The 21,885-nt window shown below is 37.0% G+C and overlaps 1 protein-coding gene across 2 annotated transcripts in view; it reads left to right on the forward strand.

Moving 5' to 3' along the window:
• Positions 1 to 21,885, forward strand: part of Smc2 (structural maintenance of chromosomes 2) — a 54,445-nt gene that overhangs the window by 17,929 nt on the left and 14,631 nt on the right. For both annotated transcript variants that reach the window (XM_004656975.2, XM_045152715.1), the window contains 6 exons: positions 839 to 974; positions 3,271 to 3,395; positions 5,816 to 6,009; positions 7,584 to 7,727; positions 11,374 to 11,568; positions 20,042 to 20,242. In XM_004656975.2, the coding sequence (XP_004657032.1) occupies positions 839 to 974; positions 3,271 to 3,395; positions 5,816 to 6,009; positions 7,584 to 7,727; positions 11,374 to 11,568; positions 20,042 to 20,242 (995 nt within the window). The remainder of the gene's footprint in view (positions 1 to 838; positions 975 to 3,270; positions 3,396 to 5,815; positions 6,010 to 7,583; positions 7,728 to 11,373; positions 11,569 to 20,041; positions 20,243 to 21,885) is intronic.

A 21,885-nucleotide genomic window follows, 5' to 3' on the forward strand; every position in this document is an offset into this window, starting at 1 on the left:
TATCTTACTATCACAGTGCTTTTTAACAGTATTCCTTATTGCCATAGCACCCTTCCATCAAACTTAGTTTTCCTGTCTCTGATGATATGATTGTGGCTGTTATACAACCGTATGTGGAGTCATTTCCTTCTTTGTGCTCATCTGCATCATCAGAGTGTAGTAAAGGGTAGGATATGATAGCAGCCCCCAGATTTTAATACTTTACAAGTTTATTCTATAATTTTTCTACATTTACTTCAGGTCAGGTGCCTCTGCTCCATGTTGTTCTAGTTTTGTGACGCAGTTTAAAGAAGTATTCTTTCTAGTCTGCTTTTTCCATGGCAAATGATGAATTATGTGCTGACTTTTCAAAAAACATTTCACATTTTATTTGCCAGGCTAGTTATGTGGTCAAGTTCATTGTCAGTGGGATGGAAACTCAGCCCTAGAAAGATTGGCCCAGCCAGACATGGTGGTGCATATTTTAATTCTAGCACTTGGGAGGCAGAGGTAGGAGGATCACCATGAGTTCAAGGCCAGCCTGAAATTTCAGAGTGAATTCCAGATCAGCCTGGACTAGACCGAGACCCTACCTTGAAAACCTCCACCGCCCCCCCCCCCCCAGTAGATAGGACCCAGGTTATTTTAAATAAATAATCTACCTTACCAAAATAGAACTGTTCTTGTTAGTTACATATATTCTGATGTTTAGGTGATGGAATTAATTCTGAAGTTTCAGAAGTTTGCTAGGAGCTTTACTAATATATCCTTCCTAGTATAATCTACTTGGAAAGTAATTTTTTGTTAATATGCATGTGTTAACTTAGTGTCTTGGCCTCTTTTAATTTGCCTCTATCAGGTGCTCGATCCCAGGCAGCTTCTATTTTAACCAAGTTTCAAGAACTCAAAGATATTCAGGATAAGCTGAAAATCAAAGAGAATGAGCTACGGGCTCTAGAGGAGGAATTAGCAGATCTTAAAAACATTGCTGAAAAGTAAGACTTCTGTTGGATTAAGCTTTATATGCACACGTATATCTGTGTACACATACACCTGTATCAAGGATTTGCATGATAGAAAATAATTGGGAATTTACTTTTTTTTTCTAAAGTTTTCCCGTTATATCTCCAGTTTTATTTAAAATATTGAAATAAATTTTGAGTTGAAAATTCATCTTTTATTTATATTTTTCTGATAAGAGGAATATGTTTGTTATAAGGAATAGACAAATCCTGCTACCTCCCTGTGGAGATAGACATTGTTAGCACCCTTTGGGCTTCTGGAGTGTCACTCAAATGTTTTTTTGAGTTCTGGATTTGAACATAATACAGTGTAGCATTGGGCAGGTGTCCAACATGAGGTTTGGTGGCTCTGTGGCTGTTCTTCAGATACTGAGGATCATTGGGTAGCCCAAGGAGGAGATAAATAAGTTCATGTCAGAAAGCATGCACTGGAAGTCTAGAGTTCTCTTATAATGTTTCTTAGGTATATTTAAGTAGGCGTACTTTTGACTATCCTGTTTATTTTGGGATCATGATCAATCTCTTTTTGGTCAGCCAACATTGTTTATTCAAAAACATATTTTTGGAGTGCCTTTGATATACTAGGTGCTCTTAATATATCAGTGAATCAGCCGGGCGTGGTGGCGCACGCCTTTAATCCCAGCACTCGGGAGGCAGAGGTAGGAGGATTGCTGTGAGTTCAAGGCCACCCTGAGACTCCATAGTGAATTCCAGGTCAGCCTGGGCTAGAGTGAGACCCTACCTCGAAAAAAAAAAAAAAATCAGTGAATCAAGTATTTCTGCCTTCATCAATTTTCATATAGTGGAGGAAAAACAAGATAAATTGATAAAATTAATTAACAGTTCTGAAGATTATAAATAGGCTAATAAAGATCTGATAAAGATATATTGTTGAGAATTCACAATATGGAATAAATGTAAATACTTCTCGTGAAAAAAATCAGTTGGTAGCATTCAACTTCTGAAGTTTGGGCATTTGTTATATATATGGAAGAGATTTTCATACTCAGTAAGAGTGACTATTCTAATATATAAATCACTTCAGTGTGCCTATTTTTATACCTCCCCTACATATAAAGCCTTTATTTTGTCTTAATATAATTTAGAATAACTAAGCATTTTCTGTGAGAAAGATGTAACAAAAATTTTTAGGTCTCTAGCTGGGCGTGGTACCACACACCTTTAATTCCAGCACTTGGGAGGCAGAGGTAGGAGGATTGCCATGAGTTCAAAGCCAGCCTGAGACTATATAGTGAATTTCATGTTAGCCTGGGCTAGAGCGAGACCCTACCTTGAAAGAAAAAAATCTGGTCTCTAGAAAAGTGGTAAGGCTGTGTTCACTTTTGGTTTAGAATTTTTTTTTTTTTTTTTGTAGTATTGTGTTTTGTTTTTTTCCCTTGCAGAATTGACTTCTTGACTAATTGCACTGCTGAGGTAAAGGAAATGGATTTTGAAAAGTATAAGTCTATAAGGATTAGATAAAGCCGTTCTTTAACATCATGTCAGGAAATTAGAATGCTTTATTTTTTTTAAAGTTGTCCATATTTTTCAAGTGACTTGTAGTTAAAATTTGCAGTTTTATTTACTGCTATGCAAATTCAAGCATATTCAAGATAGTATTTATATTTCAGTTATGTATTTGTCCCGCTGGAATCTTAGAGCAAAATATGTTGTGAAGTAATATTACCTTGAAATTGTTACTACAACTGAAGTAGCTAAATACTTCCCAAAGAAATGACTAAGGAGCTAGAATATAGATAAAGTTACAGGGTTTGCAAAAATGCTGATTTTGAATGATTATAAGGTCAGTACTGTGGCTTCTTAAACTATGTCAGTCTCCTTACAGAATGCATAACATCGTCATCACTATTGAAACTTGAAAATGGAGATTAATAAGTAGATAGCTAGATTTTTGAGATTTTCTGTAGTTGTCATTGATCTCATTTGTGGTAAATAATGGTCTAGACTTAAGTAAGAATAAGCAGGGCAGCAGTTAGATATAAGGAAATTTAAAGATAATTTTTAATGTTTTCCAAAATTAGAAATTGATAAGGAGTTATTTGGGTTGTTGGGAATTTAGAATTGTTTACCTTCAGTGACTGAATCAAAAGGAATTTAGTTGATGCCTTAGGAACTTGATAATAATTGTGGTATTTCACAGTGCTTATGTTTATGCCAGTCTATTTCAGGTAAGAACCTCATGTTTGAACATGTGTTCAAAAAACTTGGAAAGAAAAGTATGACATTTATAAGCTTCTGTCTTTCTAAGGTATCGCCAGCTAAAACAACAGTGGGAGGTGAAAGTAGAGGAGGCAGACTTACTGCAAATCAAACTCCAGCAAAGCTCATACCATAAGCAACAAGAAGAATTAGATGCCCTTAAAAAAACTATTGGTAAGATGGAAACATTCTATGCTTTTTCTGTTTCTGTTAAATTTTTTGCCATTGCATTTGAAGAGTGTGTTTCAGGCACATGTGAGAGTGTTTCTGTGGGACAAATCCAAGTGAAGGACTTTAGGGTCTTAGTTTGTGTTCCTTTTACTTTCTAAAGTCCTTTCATTTCCAGCTTTGGGAATTCTGTAATCTGGGAGCTGGGGAGATGGGCTCCCTGGTTAAAGTTCTTATTGTAAAAGCCTTAGTACCTGAGTTCAGATTCCCCAGAACCTGTGTTAAAAGATGGATAGTAGATGCACAAGGGGGCACATGTGTCAGGTGTTTGTTGGCAGTGGCTAGAGGCCCGGGTGTATCCATTCTCTCTTTGCCTCTTCCTCCCTCTCCCTCTATCTCTCAAATAAATAAATAATAATATATGCATATGTGTGTATGTGTGTGTGTGTATGTGTGTATTTATTTATTTTTAAAAAAACTGGATGTTGTAGCAAGTGTCTGTAATTGGAGTTCACCTACAGTGAGGTGGGCAGTGGAGAAGGGAGAATCTTCCAGAAGTACACAAGCAGCCAGACTGGTGGATGCAGTGGTAAATGAGAGGCTGTGCCTCAAACAAGGTGGAAGGCATAGACCTACATGCAGAGTTGTCCTTTGACCTCTATATCTGTACTGTGATACAGGCACATACATGCACAGACAGACACAAGAATTATCTGATGTGTGTAAATAGCTGACATGTTAGCATTTAAATCAGTGTTTTGGGTACTGGGGAGATGACTCAGTGGTTAAAGGCACTTGTTTACAAAGCCTGACAGCCTAGGTTCAATTCCCCGGCCACCACAGAAAGCTGGATACAAAAACTGGTGCATGTGTTTGGTGTTGCAGTGGCAAGTGGCCCTGGTGTAACCTCACACAATCGTCCAAATAAATAAAAGTGTCTTTAAAAAAAATAGTCAGTGTTTAATCTGTGTTTCCCTGATCACTGGTGAAGTTTGGGATAATTCTTATATGTTGATTACATCCTTGGATTTCTCATTCTGTGAAGTTCCAATTTCTTTTGCTCGTTTTTTGTTTGTTTGTTTGTTTGTTTGTTTTTGTGGTTACTTATGTTTGAATTTGAATTCATTGTTTTCGTGGTTACTTATGTTTGAATTTGAATTCATTGTTTTCATACTTAAGCAAGAAATTTCTTATTGGTTATATGCATAGCAAATACTATATTTGGGTTATATACTTATCTTTTAATTGTGATCATAGTGTTTTTGTTACATAGTGTTATTTTTTTTTTTGAAATATCTTGTTTTTTTTATTTATTTGAGAGAGAGAATTAGGCAGATAGAAAAAGAGGGAATGGGTATGCCAGGGCCTCTAGCCAATGCAAATGAATTCCAGACACATGCACTACCTTGTGCCTCTAGCTTACATGGGTACTGGGGAGTTGAACCGGGGTCCTCAGGCTTTGCAGGCAAGTGCCTTAACCACTAAACCATCTATCTTTCCAGCCCTGTTACACAGTATTTAATGTTCAGCATAATACTGTTCATAACTACTTTCTTAATCTTACATAATTTTAAGATATTGTCTTTTCCCTTTAATTAAAGTTGTATATGGAACTTATGTCATTAATTAGGGAAAAAATCTATACACTTGTTTATTTCTCCGTTGATATTTTTGACCTTCACTGATGAGTAGTATGAGAAAATGTCCAGGGGTGGCTTCCAGGGTTCGCAGTGGTCTCCTAACTGTAATGGAGTAAGTATATTACATGTGGCAGGTGTATATCCGTTCTGACTTACTCTTTTACTGAATATGTTTCCTGCACTTCATTTTAGACATGTTATCACAGTATGTTTTTATTCTAATAAAGACGGTTATTGAATATGCTTACATAGGGACAAAAAAAAATCACTGAGTTTTCTGGTAACTAAAACTATGGAACAATAGCATTAGTATACTATTAGTTCTGGTTTTAGGAAGCATTAGATCTATAATGAAAATATGAGCTGTGAGGTAGGACTATAATTCAGTGGTAAACAGTATACTCTATGTATGCAAGACTGGGTTTCATTCCTAGCATTATAATAACAAGGAAACAAAGTATGTCTGTACACTCAGATAAATATGAACTGTGGTTTCTTTAATAAGTTACTTAGAGCCTTTTACCAGTTGGTAAGTTTAGGTAAAGCCATGTTACTCACTTTTATACTACTATAACTATTTTCACAGGTATTTAGATAATCCAAATATGACTCTTCATGGGATGTATGTTTCACGGTACTATTACTACAGTATTATTATAATGGTTTTTAAAAAGTTAAACTTTAGCTTCTAATTTTTCAAGCAACTTTTCATGTTCAAAGTTGAATTTATATAAATCTTTATTTTTAACTATAGATTTAGCTACATTTAACTACTTTATTTTTCAGAGGAAAGTGAGGAGACCCTAAAGAACACAAAGGAAATCCAAAAAAGAGCAGAAGAGAAATATGAGACATTGGAGAATAAAATGAAAAATGCAGAAGCTGAGCGAGAGAGAGAATTGAAAGATGCTCAGAAGAAACTAGATTGTGCCAAAACCAAAGCAGATGCATCCAGCAAGAAGATGAAAGAAAAACAACAGGTAATCCATAAGCTTTCTTAAAATGAAGCCAGGCTTCTTAACATCAGCAATGAACCAAAGGCGGTGAAGCATCACTGTCACCGTTAGTCATTACCATCAATCTTATACAACCACATGCTGAGCTTCAATGTCTTGCTAATCCTGAGAGAAAAAAACAGTTACCTTTTTATATTTTTATCTACTTAAAAGGAAAGAGAAAATGGGCCTAGCAGAGCCTCTAGTTGTTGCAAACGAACTCTAGATGCATGTGCCTCTTTGTGCATCTGTTTTTATATAGGTACTGGGAAATCAAACTCAGTCGTTAGGCTTTACAGGCGAGCGCACCTTAACCTATGAGCCATCTCTCCAGACCTAGCAATTACCTCCTTTTTTTTTTTTTTTTTCCAAGATAGAGTCTCATTCTAGCCCAGGCTGACCTGAAGGTCACTGTGTAGTCTCAAGCTGGCCTGAAAAACTCACAGCAATCTTCCTTTCTAGCTTGACTTCCCAAGTTGGCTTCCTTCAGGAGGAAGCTATGTCTTGTCAGAGAATTTGCGATTTTATATTTCTGTTAGCTACCACCTGTGTGAATATATACCACGAGGAAAGGAAGAAAAAGCATGTGAGATTTATATGGTGCCATTAACTTGTTGACTGGCACTTAATGTCTTTTGAGTAGTGCCTGAACTGGTATTTGAAACTGTTTTTATCTACAAAAGCTAAATTCTTATGTACATTTTCACTCAAATCTGCCTTTCTTGACAGTTTTCTTATTTTATCTAGTTTAAGATTTTGTCAGTAAAATACTGAATAAAATATTTTCTAATTTTCTAAAAAGCTATAAGAGGAAAGGAAATTAAGAAACTCATGTTTTTATATAGTACATAACTTTTGTAACAAAACTCAATAATTTGGGCTGGGGAAATGGGCTTAGTGGTTAAGACACTTGCCTGCGAAGCCTTAGGACCCCAGTTCGATGCTCTAGGACCCACATAAACCAGATGCACAAGGGGAAACATGCTTCTGGAGTTTGTTTGCAGTGGCTGGAGGCCCTGGCGTGCCCATTCTCTCTTTCCCTTTGCCTCTTCCTCACTCTCAATTAAATAAATTACCTCAATAAAAACATACATATATACTTATTTTAAAAACTCAGTTCATGTTATATAGAGTTTATGTAATTGTTCATATAGTAATGAAAGGATAATGTCTTATACAGTTTTTAAACCCACAAAATATTTATGTATCATTTTTTTATTTTAAAAAAAAAGGAAAATAAGCATCCATTTTCTTTTCTTAGGGGAAACTGCTTATATTTTTGGTTGCTGGGTGGTGTCTAAGCCCTTAGTCCTACTTGCATGAGCATAATATATTTATTTCTTTTCCAGTAGTTAATAGCCCATATGAATACTTAAGATACTGTGGGCCTGGTGTGGTGGTGTGCATGTTTATTTAATCCAGGCACTTAGGAGGCAGAGTTAGGAGGATCACTGTGAGTTTGAGGCTATCCTGAGATGACATAGTGAATTCCAGGTCAGCCTGGGCTAGAAAAAGCCTTGAAACAACAACAACAACAAAAAGATACCGTGTCTCTGTAGGAAGTGGAAGCTATCACTCTGGAGCTAGAAGAGCTTAAGAGAGAGCACACATCCAACAGACAGCAGCTGGAAGCTGTGACGGAAGCTATTAAGTCCTATGAAGGGCAGATTGAAGTAATGGCGGCTGAGGTTGCTAAAAATAAGGTAAGCTTTATTTCTCAAAATGAGAAATTAAAAGCAGCCATGTGTGATTGACATGCTGAATTGAGATCTTTATTTTACTCTTGTGATAAGAGAACAAAGTGAACATTTTGACTCCAGAAAAGACTAAAGTAATGCAATTATTGTTTTAGAGTAAGTCTACTCAGATAAATTCACATAGCAATGTGAACAAAAGAACAAAGGATTAAAAAAAAAAAACATTTACTGTAAGAGAAGTTTGGATGATGGGTTAAATATTAGGAGTAAAGATCTTTACAAAGAGTACAAGAACAACAGAAGGAAGGATTAGCTATTATCCCAGGGTCTAGGTCATACAGATGAAAGAGATATGGCAAAGAACCCTACTCTACCCACAGGACTGATAACCAGATCTGATTGCAAAAGGGGTAGCTGGTCTCCACTGTGAAGTTTCTGGAAAGTGCTGGAAAAAGAACGGTGCACAGGACATCTTTCTTACACATATGTAATACCTGGTGGAAAATAGATGCTCACAAAAAAGCTCATTGGATGGTACCCAGCATAGAACTATGCACAACCCTATGCTAGAGTGCCAGGTGAAATCATGTGTGCTAATGACCCCTCACATCATAAGCCTGTCTTTGAAGAAAGCACACAAAGCCCCTTCTTCTACAGTGTCCCATAGTAGTGGTGCAGTAATGTTGTTGCACTTGATGAGGGAGAAGTGTTCCCTTGTCAGAAGGAAGAATGTTAAGGGGTAAGATTTGAGGCTGAGAGGATTTTAGTTGCTATGAAGACATCATATTATTTATAAATTACTGTTAAGACAATGTCTTTCTTGGATACTGTCCTTGTGGATATTGGATTCTCTCATCTTTTTTTCATAATCTTAGAAATTCTCTCTCATGGTTTTTCTACTCCTACTTTCTTTTGTAATAAACCTTTGATTTTTCAGTTTTTTGTTGCTTACCTACACATGTTAGTTTTGTAAGTAGTATGTGTCATTGGGTTTCATGTGAACTAAATGCATGTAGTATGTAAGAGGAGGTTGATCCACTTAGATACATCTTAGTAACATTCATTTACCTTTTGTCATCTACTTCTGTTTTCTGTTATATTTTGTCTTGGTGATTGTTAGTCATTGTAGTCTGTGATTTAGAAACTATATGGTTTTCTCTTGATTTTGTTCGTAGCTGTGCTCAAGTTGTTTTTATTACTGTAAATTATTATATTTATTGAAGGAAGTACAGAGCCCAGGAAAAACACCCACGTGCCTAGAGATCCCATGTGGAGGGCCTGGAAAACTGGAAAAGAAAGTTCAAGGAGCTCCTGCTTATATGGGGAGCTGAAGGGGATAAAGAACCCATGTGGAGAGTAAGGGCTAGGGGCCCCTCCTGGCTAGGACTGGACTTGGGCCTGGGCCCAAGCCCAGCCAAAAGAAAAACTTACCCACAGATGGAAGTTTCCAAGTGGCCAGGTTTGTTTGTTTTTGGTTTTGTTTTGTTTTGTTTTTTGAGATAAGGATTTCACTCTAGTCCTTGACCTGGAATTTGTATTCTCAGGGTGCCTCTGAAGGGCTGGGATTAAAGGAGTGTACCACCATACCCAGCTTGTTTGTTTGTTTTTCTTTTTGTTTTTGACACTTGAATGAATCAAGTGGAATGCTTTTTCAACACTTTTCTGACTATAAAATCACAATTTGAATCCGCTTCCTGCTTCATGCTGCCGACTAAACATTCCATTTCTGTGCAGTTTTTTCTTTTGTTCCAAAGTAAACCTGAAACTTTTGCCTGTTAATCTCATTCTCTTCTTTATCTTCTGCTGTCCCCCATCAACATTGTGTTTTTAACTTTAAAAATTCACTAAGATATTTTCTAAGCAATATCTGAAAATGAAATAAATATACTCTTCTTGATCTCAATGAACATAAAATAAAAACATGTACATGTCAATAAAAGTGGTATCTATTTCTTTGAAGGAAACTCTAAAATGGACTAGTGTTTAAAGGTTATTCATTCAGGCTATACATTATAAATTATTTCTTTTTGCTGATGGGAGTGAATAAGCCCACTCCCTGAGAGCTAAGAGGGAAAAAAAAAATTACTTCCTACAGACTGATTGAGACAAGATTAAAATGCAGCATTAAAATACAGATTTCCTGTATTTTCTACCCTTAGCAAAAAAAAAAAAAAGGACTGAATATCACAGCTGCAGCATACTTTTAATCCCAATGTGAATCTACGTAGGTATGTTTTTATTATGTGTAATTATAGTTTAAAATGGTATGTATATTTTTCATTTTGGGGGTGTTACCATAATATTGTTTACTTTCATTTTTTGTCTTTCAACAATTTTAAAAGGTAAAATTGCTAACTTTTTTTTTTTTTTTTTTTTTGGTTTTTTGAGGTAGGGTCTCACACTGGCTCAGGCTGACCTGGAATTCACTATGTAGTCTCAGGGTGGCCTCGAACTCACGGTGATCCTCCTACCTCTGCCTCCCAAGTGCTGGGATTAAAGGCGTGCGCTACCACGCCCGGCTTGCTAACTTTTTTAAAAAGGTGAATGCTGTAGGTTATGGTTTTATCCTAAAAAATTCTTTTAATTATATAATTTAGATATAAGGAAATTAAATGTTGAGTATATTCAACAGCTTAAAGTGTAACATTGTTATTTGCTCAGAATTATTTTCCTTAATGATCATGTCTTTTAAAAACCCCTGTATTGGGCTGGAGAGATGGTTTAGCGGTTAAGCGCTTGCCTGTGAGGCCTGAGGACCCACATTCAAGGCTCGACTACTCAGAACCCACATTAGCCAGATGCTCAAGGGGGCGCACACGTCTGGAGTTCGTTTGCAGTGGCTGGAGGCCCTGGCGTGCCCATTCTTCCCCTCTCTGTCTGCTTCTTTCTCTCTCTGCCTGTCACTTTCAAATAAGTAAATAAAAATAAACAAAATATCTTTTTTAAAAAACCTGTATTATTTCTTTTGCTTGTAAATACTTAAAGTACATCTCGGATGAAGCAAAGGGGCTTGATGAGATGTTGATAGCAGATCTAACCCCAGTTATAAATCATACTTTTGAAGTGAAGTTTCTTCCACCTTGGGAAGCAGGTAGTGGTGAAAGTCAGGGCAGGAAGTGTTTTATGTGGTATGTGTCTTCCTTATTCCTTGAAAATAAATAAAATAGGTTGTTTTCTTCCATGTTTTTGACCCCTATATTACAACCAGATGGTGTGGCTTTGTATTGCCACTGGTAATATCCAGTCTCCTTACATCTCCAGAAGCAAAACTAATCTTGCTTATCTAGAGCCCTGATCTATGTCTTCCCTTACTGAGTACATGTCCTTTGGAGATCTCTCTAATAGCTTTTTAAGAGATAAGAGGCATGTTGGGTGAGCTTCAAGTAGTCCCTTCTCCTACCTAATTAATTCCATCTACAGATGCAACAAAGGCTTTGATTCCTAGCTGAGCATCGTTCCCAACCTGGTCTTTAAGGATTCATTCAATATTTCTCTTGCTTATGAATTCATTAATCATTTTGATGTGGGTATAAAGTGTGGAGAGTTAGATAACTATTGGCCTGTAGTCATTGAGGTCTAGAAGTCTGCCCAACAAACTAAGTAAATATATTTGTATGTTACCTTATTGCATATTTCCTAACTTCTGTTTCAGGAGTCAGTCAATAAAGCTCAAGAAGAGTTGACCAAACAAAAAGAAGTGATAGCAGCCCAGGACAATATAATTAAAAGCAAATGTGCAGAAGTGGCCAAGCATAAGGAGCAGAACAATGATGCTCAACTCAAGCTCAAGGAGTTAGACCACAAAATCAGCAAGCATAAACGGGAAACAGAAGACGCTGCTGCAAAGGTATGACTGTGTCTTCATATTTACCTTTTGTTTCTGGGCTTTTTAGAAGTTCTAGTGGGCTACTTGGTGGAAAACCTGGTGCAAATGGCTGAACAACTGCCCAGCATGTATGAGTAATAGCTGCATTGAGTGTTTCTCAACAGTGGATGTTTCCAGCCAGTTGCATAAATGTTTGTTTGTTCGTTTGTTTTTAATTTATTTTTATTACAAATGTACATATTTAGTATGTAAACTACACATGGTGGTACCATCCTTTCTCTCTTCCTTGTCCCTTTTCTTAAGAGGCCTTCTTCATTGGGGATGCAGGACAACCCCATGGGGATTGTGGGTCATGCATTATGGGGGCAGCAATCAGTATGAGGAACAGGCAATGTCTCTGTACAAAAAGGCCCAACTTGTGGCTTGAACAATTTTTCTGCCTACTCTTCCACAAAATTCCCTGAGCCATGTTGGGTGCATTTTAAGTCTATTCTAGTGTTGGGCTTTTATGAGCCTCTAGGTCTCTGGTTACATGTTGAACGTCCTCAATGTCTATCTCCTTCACCCTTGTGCAGATAATCAGATTCACTAAGAAAGCAGCAGTCTTGTACATTTCCCCAATTCCTCTGTGGTTTCAGCTGGGGCCAGGGTGGAGTGCGCTGGCTCGTTTATCTCAAGACCAGCTCCCATTTGAAAAAGAGAAGTAGATTCTCCAACAGAGTGATGACATCACTGGTTAAATGGGATACAAATTATTAATTAAGAGAGAATTTAAAGGTGTAGACCCTCTTATAGCCCATAGGAGTTCCAACTTTTACTCTAACTTTCAGAATACAGGATTCTTTGGTACTAGTTGAATTTGGTTTCATTTTTGTGTGCCCCCCCGCCCCCCAGCAGCTGTTCCCTTCCCCCAAGTCCTACCTCCTATTGTCCAAGCCTCAAGATGGCATTCAGGTATATCAGCAACTTGGACTGATCCACGTTAGGAAACACATATGAGTGAAACCGTGCAATGATTGTCTTTCGGTGATCGTGTGAGTTCACTTAGAATAATCTGTTCCATGTTTGACCATTTTTCTACAAATCATTGTGTCATTTTTTTTTTTTTTTCGTACTGCTGAGGAGAATTCCGTTGTGTAGATACACCACATCTTGGTTATCCATTTGTCTAATGATGAGTACCTGGGTTGATTCCAGTTCTTAGCTATTATGAATTTAGCAGCTATAAACATGGTTGAGCAAATACCTCTGAATGGAGATGTGGAGGTTTTAGGGTAAATGCCTGCTAAGGGAATAGCAGGGTCTGTTGGTAACTCTATATTCATCTTTTCAGGAGCCTCCATATTGATTTCCATAGTGATTGTACCAACTTACATTCCCACCAACAGTGAATGAATCTTCCTATTTCTCTGTATCCTCGCCAGCATTTGTTTTCATTTGAGTTTCATGTTTGCTACCCTTACTGGGGTAAGGTAGAATCTCATAGTTGTTTTAATTTGCATTTCTCTAATGGATAGGAATGTTGAACATTTTAAGTGTGTGTTAACCATTTGCAATTCTACCTTTGAGAACTCCCTATTCAGTTCTCTGCCCCAGGTTTGGAGTGGGTTGTTTGATTTTTGTTGTTGTTGTTGTTTGTTTGTTTGTTTAGTTTTTCAATTCTTTGTAGACTCTAGATATTAAGCTTCTGTCAGTGGTATATCTGGCAAAGATTTTCTCCTATTCAGTGGGTAATCTATTGGCTCTGCTTATGGTATGTTTGTGCAAAAGCTTTTAGCTTCATGAGATCCCATTGGTTGAGTGCTTGTTTACTTTCCTGGGTACTGGGGTTTTGTTCAGGAAGTCTTTTTCAGTCCTGGATTATGGAGAGTGCCTCCTATTTTTTCTTCCAGTAGTTGAAGAATTTTAGGTCTTATATTGAGGTCTTTAATCTATTTGCACTTGATTTTTGTGTATGGCAAAATGAGTGGGTCTAATTTCATTTTTCTACATACATACATTTTTCCAATTTGTCCAACACTATTTGTTGAAGATGCTGCCTTTTCTCCAGTCTACATTTTTGGCACCTTTGTCAAAGATCAAGCAGCTATAGTTGCTTGCCCTAAGGTCTAGGTCTTCAATTCTGTTCCATTGGTCTGTTTCTGTTTTTATTCCAGTGCCATGCTGTTTTTGTCATTGTGTCTTTGTTATGTAGCTTTAGATTAGGTATGGTGATTCCACCAGAGGTATTTCTTTTGCTGATGATATGTTTGGATATCTGAGGCCTTCTGCTATTCCATATGAATTTGGAGATCATTTTTCAATCTCTGTGAAGAATTATGCTGATATTTTTATTGGTATTGCATTATATCTATTGCTTTTGGTAGAATTGCAGTTTTCACAGTATTAATGCTACCTATCCAGGGACATGGAAGGTCTTTCCATTTTCTCATGTCCTCTCTTCCTTTCTTGAGTGTTTTTATGTTTTTGTTATATAGTTCTTTCACATTTTTTGTTAGTGTTATTCAGGACAGCTTCACTGATTTCTTTCTCTGTGTATTTGTCATTTGCACATAGAAAAGCTACTGATTTTTGTGCATTGATTTTGTGTCCTGCCACTTTGTTGAAGGAATTTATCACCTTTAGAAGTTTTGAGATGGAGACTTTTGGGTCAGTTATATATAGGACCATGTCATCTGCAAATAGAGCTAACTTGACCTTTTCCTTTCATTATTTCAATTTGAATTATTTTTTATTTCTTCCTCCTGTCTTATTGCTTAGGCTAATACTTGTAGTACTGTGTTGAAGAGCAGTGGTGAGAGTGGGCACTCCTCTCTTGTTCCTGATCTCAATGGGAACTCATTGAATTTTTCCCCCGTTAAGTATTATTTGGGCCTTAGGCATTTCTTTATAGCCTTTATTGTGTTGAGATATAAACCCTCCATGCTTATTCATTTCAGTGTTTTGATCATGAAGTGGTGTTGCATTTTGTTAAAGGCCTTCTCTGCATCAATTGAGATGATCATATGATTCTTATGGTTAAGTTTATTTATATAGTGTATTAAGTTGACTGATTTCCTTAATGTTAAGCCATCCCTGCATCCCTGGGATGAAGCCTACTTGATCAAGGTGGATAATGCCTTTGATGTGTTGCTGGATTCATTTTCCAAGGATTTTGTTCAGGATCTTTGCCATTGAATTTAACAATGTTTTTGGACCCCCAATCAATTTCTTCTGGCTTGTCTTTTAGGTCAGAGGTTCTGTCTTCCACATGAGTTACTCTGTTGGTGAGGGGTTCTAGAGGTAATTTTATATTTTCTTTCTGATTTTTGTTTTCTGTTGTGTTATTTTGTATCATGTCCATTTCTTTTTTTGAAGCATAATTTCAATTCGAGTTCTGATTTTCTTGATGCTTCTTGGAAATCATTCTTGCATTTTATCAAGTCTTCATTAAGCTTAATCCACTGGTTGTTGAGATCTTCCATTTCTTGACTCACCTTCAATTTATTCATATCTCTATGGAGGTTTCTAATGTTTTCTTCAATCAAGTTAAACCTACTGTCAAAAGCTGAATGCTCTAAGAGACAATTCTGTTCAATTTCATTGATACCATTGTTGGCTCTTAGATTGCTTGCTTCCAGTTCAGCGATTCTTTTTTTTTTTAATTTTTTTTTTAATTTATTTATTTGAAAGCGACAGACACAGAGAAAGACAGATAGAGGGGGGGAGAGAGAATGGGCGCGCCAGGGCTTCCAGCCTCTGCAAACGAACTCCAGACGCGTTTTTTTTTTTTTTTTTTTTTTTTTTTTTTTTTTTTTTTTAAATAAAGGAAGACCTTATTTTATTGAGTAGAAAGCACGTTTTTGTCCTTTGTCCCATGCACCCTCTTACTCGGGTGAACAGGAATGTTGATGCCCAGTGGCCAGTCAGGATACCAGTGCCAGAGGCCTGATTCCACAGCTCACACAGGAACCAGGCCTCCCCAAGCACACATTGTGCCTTAGTACAGTGGGATATACCAGGACAAGGAGACTGGGAAGAGCCAGAGAATAGGGATCTGGCCTACTCACACTGCAACGTGCCCATCTGCACACAGTCTGGACCAGGGAACTTGGAAGAGCCAGGAAACAGGTCTGGCCTACTCACTCCACACAACTGCACCTGCCTGCATACTGTCTGCTCAGGGAACACAGACCAGGGAACTGGGAGGAGCAAGGAAACAAGGATCTGGTCTACTCACTCCATACAGCCACCAGCACACAGACCCAGTGCAGGGAACCCAGACCAGGGAGCTCAGAGGAGCCAGGAAATGAGGGTCTGGCCTACTCACTCCACTGCTGTGCCCATACACTGTCTGCACTGGGAACACAGACCAGTCTGGTGCCTTGTTAATACCCAGGATCTTTCTTAGCATCCTAAGGGTACACAAATTTGAACAGAATCATCAAAACATACAAAACAAGTCTCCATACCCTCTAGAACGACAGTTCCCTGTTCAGGTTCATTATTTGATTTAAGAAACATTTTTTGTGGCTCTTTCATAATACCCCACATTATATTTTCTTATCTTATATATATGTTTTAACAGGTTACACTCTTTTGCCTCCTTTCTTCTACTCCTGTTTTCCTCGGGTCTTCCATGGGGTTATGGTATTCACTATGAGGTCATTAAGGCCTCAGTCACTCCCTGTTTGATAGCAATGGAGTGTCTCTGGGTATTCCTACCAACTCTGGTTCTTGGAGTCTGTCTTCCCCCTCTTGCATGATGTTCCCTGAGCCATGGCTAGGCTATTAGCAGTCTGGTTTAGTGTTGAGATCTCTGTAGCCTCTAGATTTCTGCTTTGATGAGTTTTGAGTACATTATTAATTAGTTCTATCAATATTTACAGTATCCTCAGCACCTGTCTCCTCTGTGGTGCTGATTGTCAAGATCACCATGGAAGCTGCATTCTTGCTCATCTTCCCAATTCCTCTAGTTTCAGCTGGGGCTTGGCTGAAGTGTGAAAGATAGTTTTATCTTTTGGGTTTCACTACCTCTGAAAAAGAAAACATGGAGAGTGAAGTCAGCATAGGTGAAAAGGGATGAGCTTATTAAGTTAGGGAGAATTTGATGGATGTAGCCCCTCTTTTAACCAAAGACTAGTGGGAGCTTGACATTAGAGATCAGGGGAGGTCTTTCCATCTTCTCAAGTCCTCCTTGATTTCTTTCTTGAGTTGTTTTTTTTTTTTTTTTTTTTAATGTTTTCATTATATAGGTCTTTCACATCCTTGGTTTAATCATTTTTGTGGCTATAGAGAATGGGACCGTCTCACTGGTTTATTTCTTTGTATATCTGTCCATTTCATATAGAAAGGCTACTGATTTTTGTGTGTTGATTTTTGTATTCTGCCCCTTTACTGATGGAATTAATCCCCTTTAGAAGTTTTGAGATGGAGACTTTCATGTCATTTATATATAAGATCATGTCATCTGCACATAGGATTAACTTGACTTATTCCTTTCCAATTTGTATCTCTTTTATTTCTTCTGTCTTACTGCTTGGGCTAGGACTTCTAATACTATGTTGAAGAGCAGTGGTGAGAGTGGGTACTCCTGTCTTATTCCTAATTTCAGTGGGAATTCTTTGAGTCTTTCTCCATTAACTATTATTTGGGCTTTTGGAGCTTTTAGCCTGTATTGTGTTTAGATATAAACCCTCCGTGTCTATTCTTTCCAGTGTTTTGATCATGAAGTGGTTTTGTATTTTGTCAAAGGCCTCTATGCATCAATTGAGATGATCATGTGGTTCTTATGATTAAGGCTATTTAAGTGGTGTATTACGTAGACCATTACATTTACATATGTTGAACCATCCCTAGGATGAAACCTACATGATCAAGGTGCATAATGCTTTTTTGTTGTTGAATTTCATTTGCAAGGCTTGTTCAGGATATTTGCACCTAAATTCATCAGGGATATAGACTTATAGTTTTCTTTTCTTGTTATATCTCTGTATGGTTTTGATACTAGGATGATGCTAGCTTCATAAAAGGAGCTGGGGAGCATTCTGGTCTCCAATTATGTAAAACAGCTTGAGAAAAATTGGTTTCAGTTCTTTTAATGAAGGTTTGATAGAATTTCACAGGAAGCCATTCAGTCCTGAACTTTTCTTTTGTGGGAGGTTTTTGATTAACTTTTCAATCTTGATGGATGTTATATGTTAGTTTTGGAGATTAATCTGCTCTGACTTTAATTTTGGTAGGTGGCATATGTCTAGTAGTATACTCATTTCTTCCCGTTTTGTGGAGTAGAGGTTTTGCAAGTAAGTTCTGATAACTCTTCCAATTTTGTTGATGTCTATTGTGACCTCTCATTTTTCATTTCTGATTTTGTTAATTTGAGAATTCTCTTTTTTTCACTTGATCAAATTGGCCAGGATTTATCAATCTTGTTTATTTTTTCAAAGAATCAGTTCTTTGTTTCATCTATTTTCTTAGTTTCTAATTCATTAATTTGTGTTCTGTTATTATTTCTTTCCATCTGGAACTCCTGGATTGTATTCTTCTTGTTTTTCCAGTGCATTTAGGTTGATGGTTAGGTTCTTGATTTGGGATCTCTCTGTCTTTGTTATGAAGGTATTAGTGCTATGAATTTTCTCCTTAGGACTGCCTTCATTGTGTCCCATCAGTTTTCGTAAGTTTTGTTCTCATTGTTATTCAGTTCTAGAAAGTTTCCAATTCCCTTTTTGTTTCTTCCACTACCCATTCATTGTTTAAATGTTTGTTCATTCTCCAGGTGCTGGTGGAATTCCTTAAGCATCTCTTGTTAATTTCTATCTTTATAGCATTGTGATTTGATATGATGCAGGATATTATGTCAGTTTTTCTGAATTTATGGAGACATGCTTTATGGCCTAGAGTATGATGTGTTTTGGAGAAGCTTCCATGGGCTGCTGAGAAGAATGTGTATTCTGTAGAATTGGGTAGAAAGTTCTGTAGATGACCATTAGGTCTAGTTGGGTCTGTGGTGTTGCTGAGCTTTCTTACTTCCCTGTTGATTTTTTATTTGTATGGTTTGTGTGTGGGTGGTAGTGGAGTATTGAAGAAGTGTCTGTCTTTAGTGGTGAGGTGGGTTTCTTTAAGAAAGCATGTCAAAGGGTCCATTTTTCTGATCCACCCTGCTTACTTGTGTCTCTTATTAATATTTAAAGTAACAACTGAGCTTTGAGTTAATCCCTGTCATGTTGGGGTGCCTTATGGAGTTTGGTGTTTTCTTGGACTTTGTACATTTTTGAGGCTGCTCTAATTTTGGTTATTGTGATCTTCTTATGAGGCTGTTAAGATTAGTTGGTTGACTCTTCTGTGTGGAGAATTCCCTGAAGTATTCTCTGTAGGTTTGGCTTTATGTTCATATGATCATAGAAATGGCATTTATCATGGAAAGTTTTTCTTTCACTATCTACTATGAGGGATACTTAAGCTGGTTATAGTAGTTTGGATTGGGAGCCATAGTTTTTCAGACTTTGAAATGTTCCATTCCCAGCCCTTCCAGCTTTCAGGGTTTCTTTCCACTGAGAAATCTGAGGTGATTCTGATGGAATTGCCTTTGTATGTAGTGTATTGTTTCTCTCTTGCTGCTTTTCACACTCTTTCTGTTTTTGTTGTTTAGAGTTTTAACGATAATGTGCCTTGGATAATTTCTTTTTTGGTTCAGTCTGTTTGTAGTTCTGTAAGCTTCTTATATCTTGATGGGACTCTGTCTTGAGAGGGTCAAAAGTTTTCTTTGATAATTTTGTTAAGAAGATGGCATCTTGACTGGAAGTCCCCTGTGACTAAGTATTCTTCAACAATTTTAGTTTCTCACAAGATGCTTTCTGAAGCCATATATTGATTAGGTAAAATCTAGATCCCTTTCTCTGATGTTCATTTTAATGACTATGTCTTGAATATTTATTATAAACATTCTTAATCTGAAAATCCTAATTCCTTCCCAAGTGCTTCACAATTTAAAATATTTTGAGTAACAACATGATACCATAAGAGTAAAATTCCATCTGACTTCATGCAGTAGGTGAGAGTAATAATGAAGGACAATAAAAATATATTATACCTTCAGGGAGAAGTTTTGGTAGAATTAAGTTCTTTCCTTATGATATCTCAACATTATATGTATAGATATTTCAATATTCAAAATAAAAAATTCAAAGTTCTAGACCCAGGTGTTTTGAAATAAGGATATTCATCTTGAACTTTGCAAAAGTTTCTCCTTGAATTGGCTCTCTCTCTAATGCTTAATGGGAAGTTCTTTTTTTTTTTTTTTTTTTTAAAGTAATCTGTTGTTTCTTGAGCCTATGATTCAGGGAAAAATAGTCATCCTTATTCCACCAATTTTTTTCAGTCATCATATTACTTGTTTTCTCCCATTTTTTTTAAATTTAAAATTAGTAAACATTTAAGAAACTGGTTCACAGATATGTTGGTTTTTATATAGTTACAGGGTTTTTTGTTGTTGTTTCTTTTTTTCATGTGTGGCTAGGTTTCCAAAATGCTGAAAGATTATGATTGGATTAATGCGGAGAAACACCTCTTTGGCCAACCCAATAGTGCCTATGATTTCAAAACTAACAACCCAAAAGAAGCTGGTCAGAGACTCCAGAAATTGCAAGAAGTGAAAGAGAAACTAGGAAGAAATGTTAATATGAGGGCTATGAATGTACTAACAGAAGCTGAAGAACGGGTAAGTAAATTTCCTGTGAATGTCCGTATTCAAACAAGGTAGCATGGGAGCATTAAGTGACTCCCTACACAAAAATTAAAGTCTACCCTTTGCCTAGGTTTTTGTTTTCTATTTTTCTTACAATTTCTATTCTTCATTTGTTTTCTTATTTCTTTGTGTGTTATATGTTGATTTTATGTTCTTATGTACTATTGGCATTTTGCTCTTTGCTATAAACATGTTCTACTTTTATGCCAGGCATGGTGGCGCATGCCTTTAATTCCAGCACTTGGGAGGCAGAGGTATGAGGATCGCTGTGAGTTTGAGGCCACCCTGAGACTACATAGTGAATTCCAAGGTCAGCCTGAGCTAGAGTGAATCCCCACCTCAGGGGGGAAAAAAAAATGTTCCACTCTTATTCTTGATATGAATAGAAACACTTTTGAACCATAATTCCTCATTTGTTATGTCTTTTACTTACCTTGAAAAGACTTGAGAATTGGATATGCTACGGATCTGCCTCCTCATCAGTCACTCTGTAACTTCTGTGTTCCTTTGACTAGTGTGTACTGAAACCACTGGAAGTAATGTGACAAAAACTGTTCCGTACATACTTGGCTACCTTTCACCACTGTGTATCTAGCAACATTTTGCTCTTAGTACTTTCAGCTACTCAACAATGTATCCATCTTTCCTACCCAAATAAACTTACATTCTAGGAAGAGAGTTTCATTATCACATAATGCTGAATCTGTGGACACGACAATTCGTGCTCTTGTGGACTCTGTAGGGAAAAATGGTCTTAGTAATTTTCCCTTAATGCCTCATAATCGGTTTTCAGTTTTGCACAATTCATTTTGAATTTTCATGCTATAGTTAATGAGTGATCTGCAAAGCTGAAACATGACTTCAGTTATTTTTAAGAAATTTTGCTAAATGTTTTTCAAAAATGTTATTAGTACAAATAATCTATTTTAGATAACAAACAGGCTAGTAGCGCAGGTGTTGTAATCTCTAAACACTCCTAGTTTTCACTCCTATATTAAAGCTGGATAATGTATAACATTTGTGGGAGGAAATTTGTAGAAGGAAAACTTTGTATTTAAGCTGCACAGCGTAGTCACAGCATAGTAGAACTTGTCTCCTTTCTTGCTTTTGTTAGATAATTATATCAGTTCTAATACCTATTTTTTTTAAATTTATTTATTTGAGAGTGACAGACACAGAGAGAAAGACAGATAGAGGGAGAGAGAGAGAATGGGCGCGCCAGGGCTTCCAGCCTCTGCAAACGAACTCCAGATGCGTGCGCCCCCTTGTGCATCTGGCTAATGTGGGACCTGGGGAACTGAGCCTCGAACCGGGGTCCTTAGGCTTCACAGGCAAGCACTTAACCGCTAAGCCATCTCTCCAGCCCTCTAATACCTATTTAAAAAGAAATTTAAGGAATTAAAAGGGAAGAAGACTGTGTTGAACCTTTTTTCTCCTCAAGATTTTTGTCTGTTCATATAAGAAGTTATCTGGACTAGGAAGATGGCAGAACTGGCTAGAATTACTAAGGGAGAATATGAACCTTCTAAGGAGAAATGAATTAGGAAGTATCTAAGAAGGTTCTTTTGTTATTCATGATGTAGCTATCCTACTACAGCCTTCCTCAATAGAAGGCC

Source organism: Jaculus jaculus, chromosome 1 (assembly GCF_020740685.1).
Source record: "Jaculus jaculus isolate mJacJac1 chromosome 1, mJacJac1.mat.Y.cur, whole genome shotgun sequence".
In the NCBI taxonomy this organism is placed as follows: Eukaryota; Metazoa; Chordata; class Mammalia; order Rodentia; family Dipodidae; genus Jaculus; species Jaculus jaculus.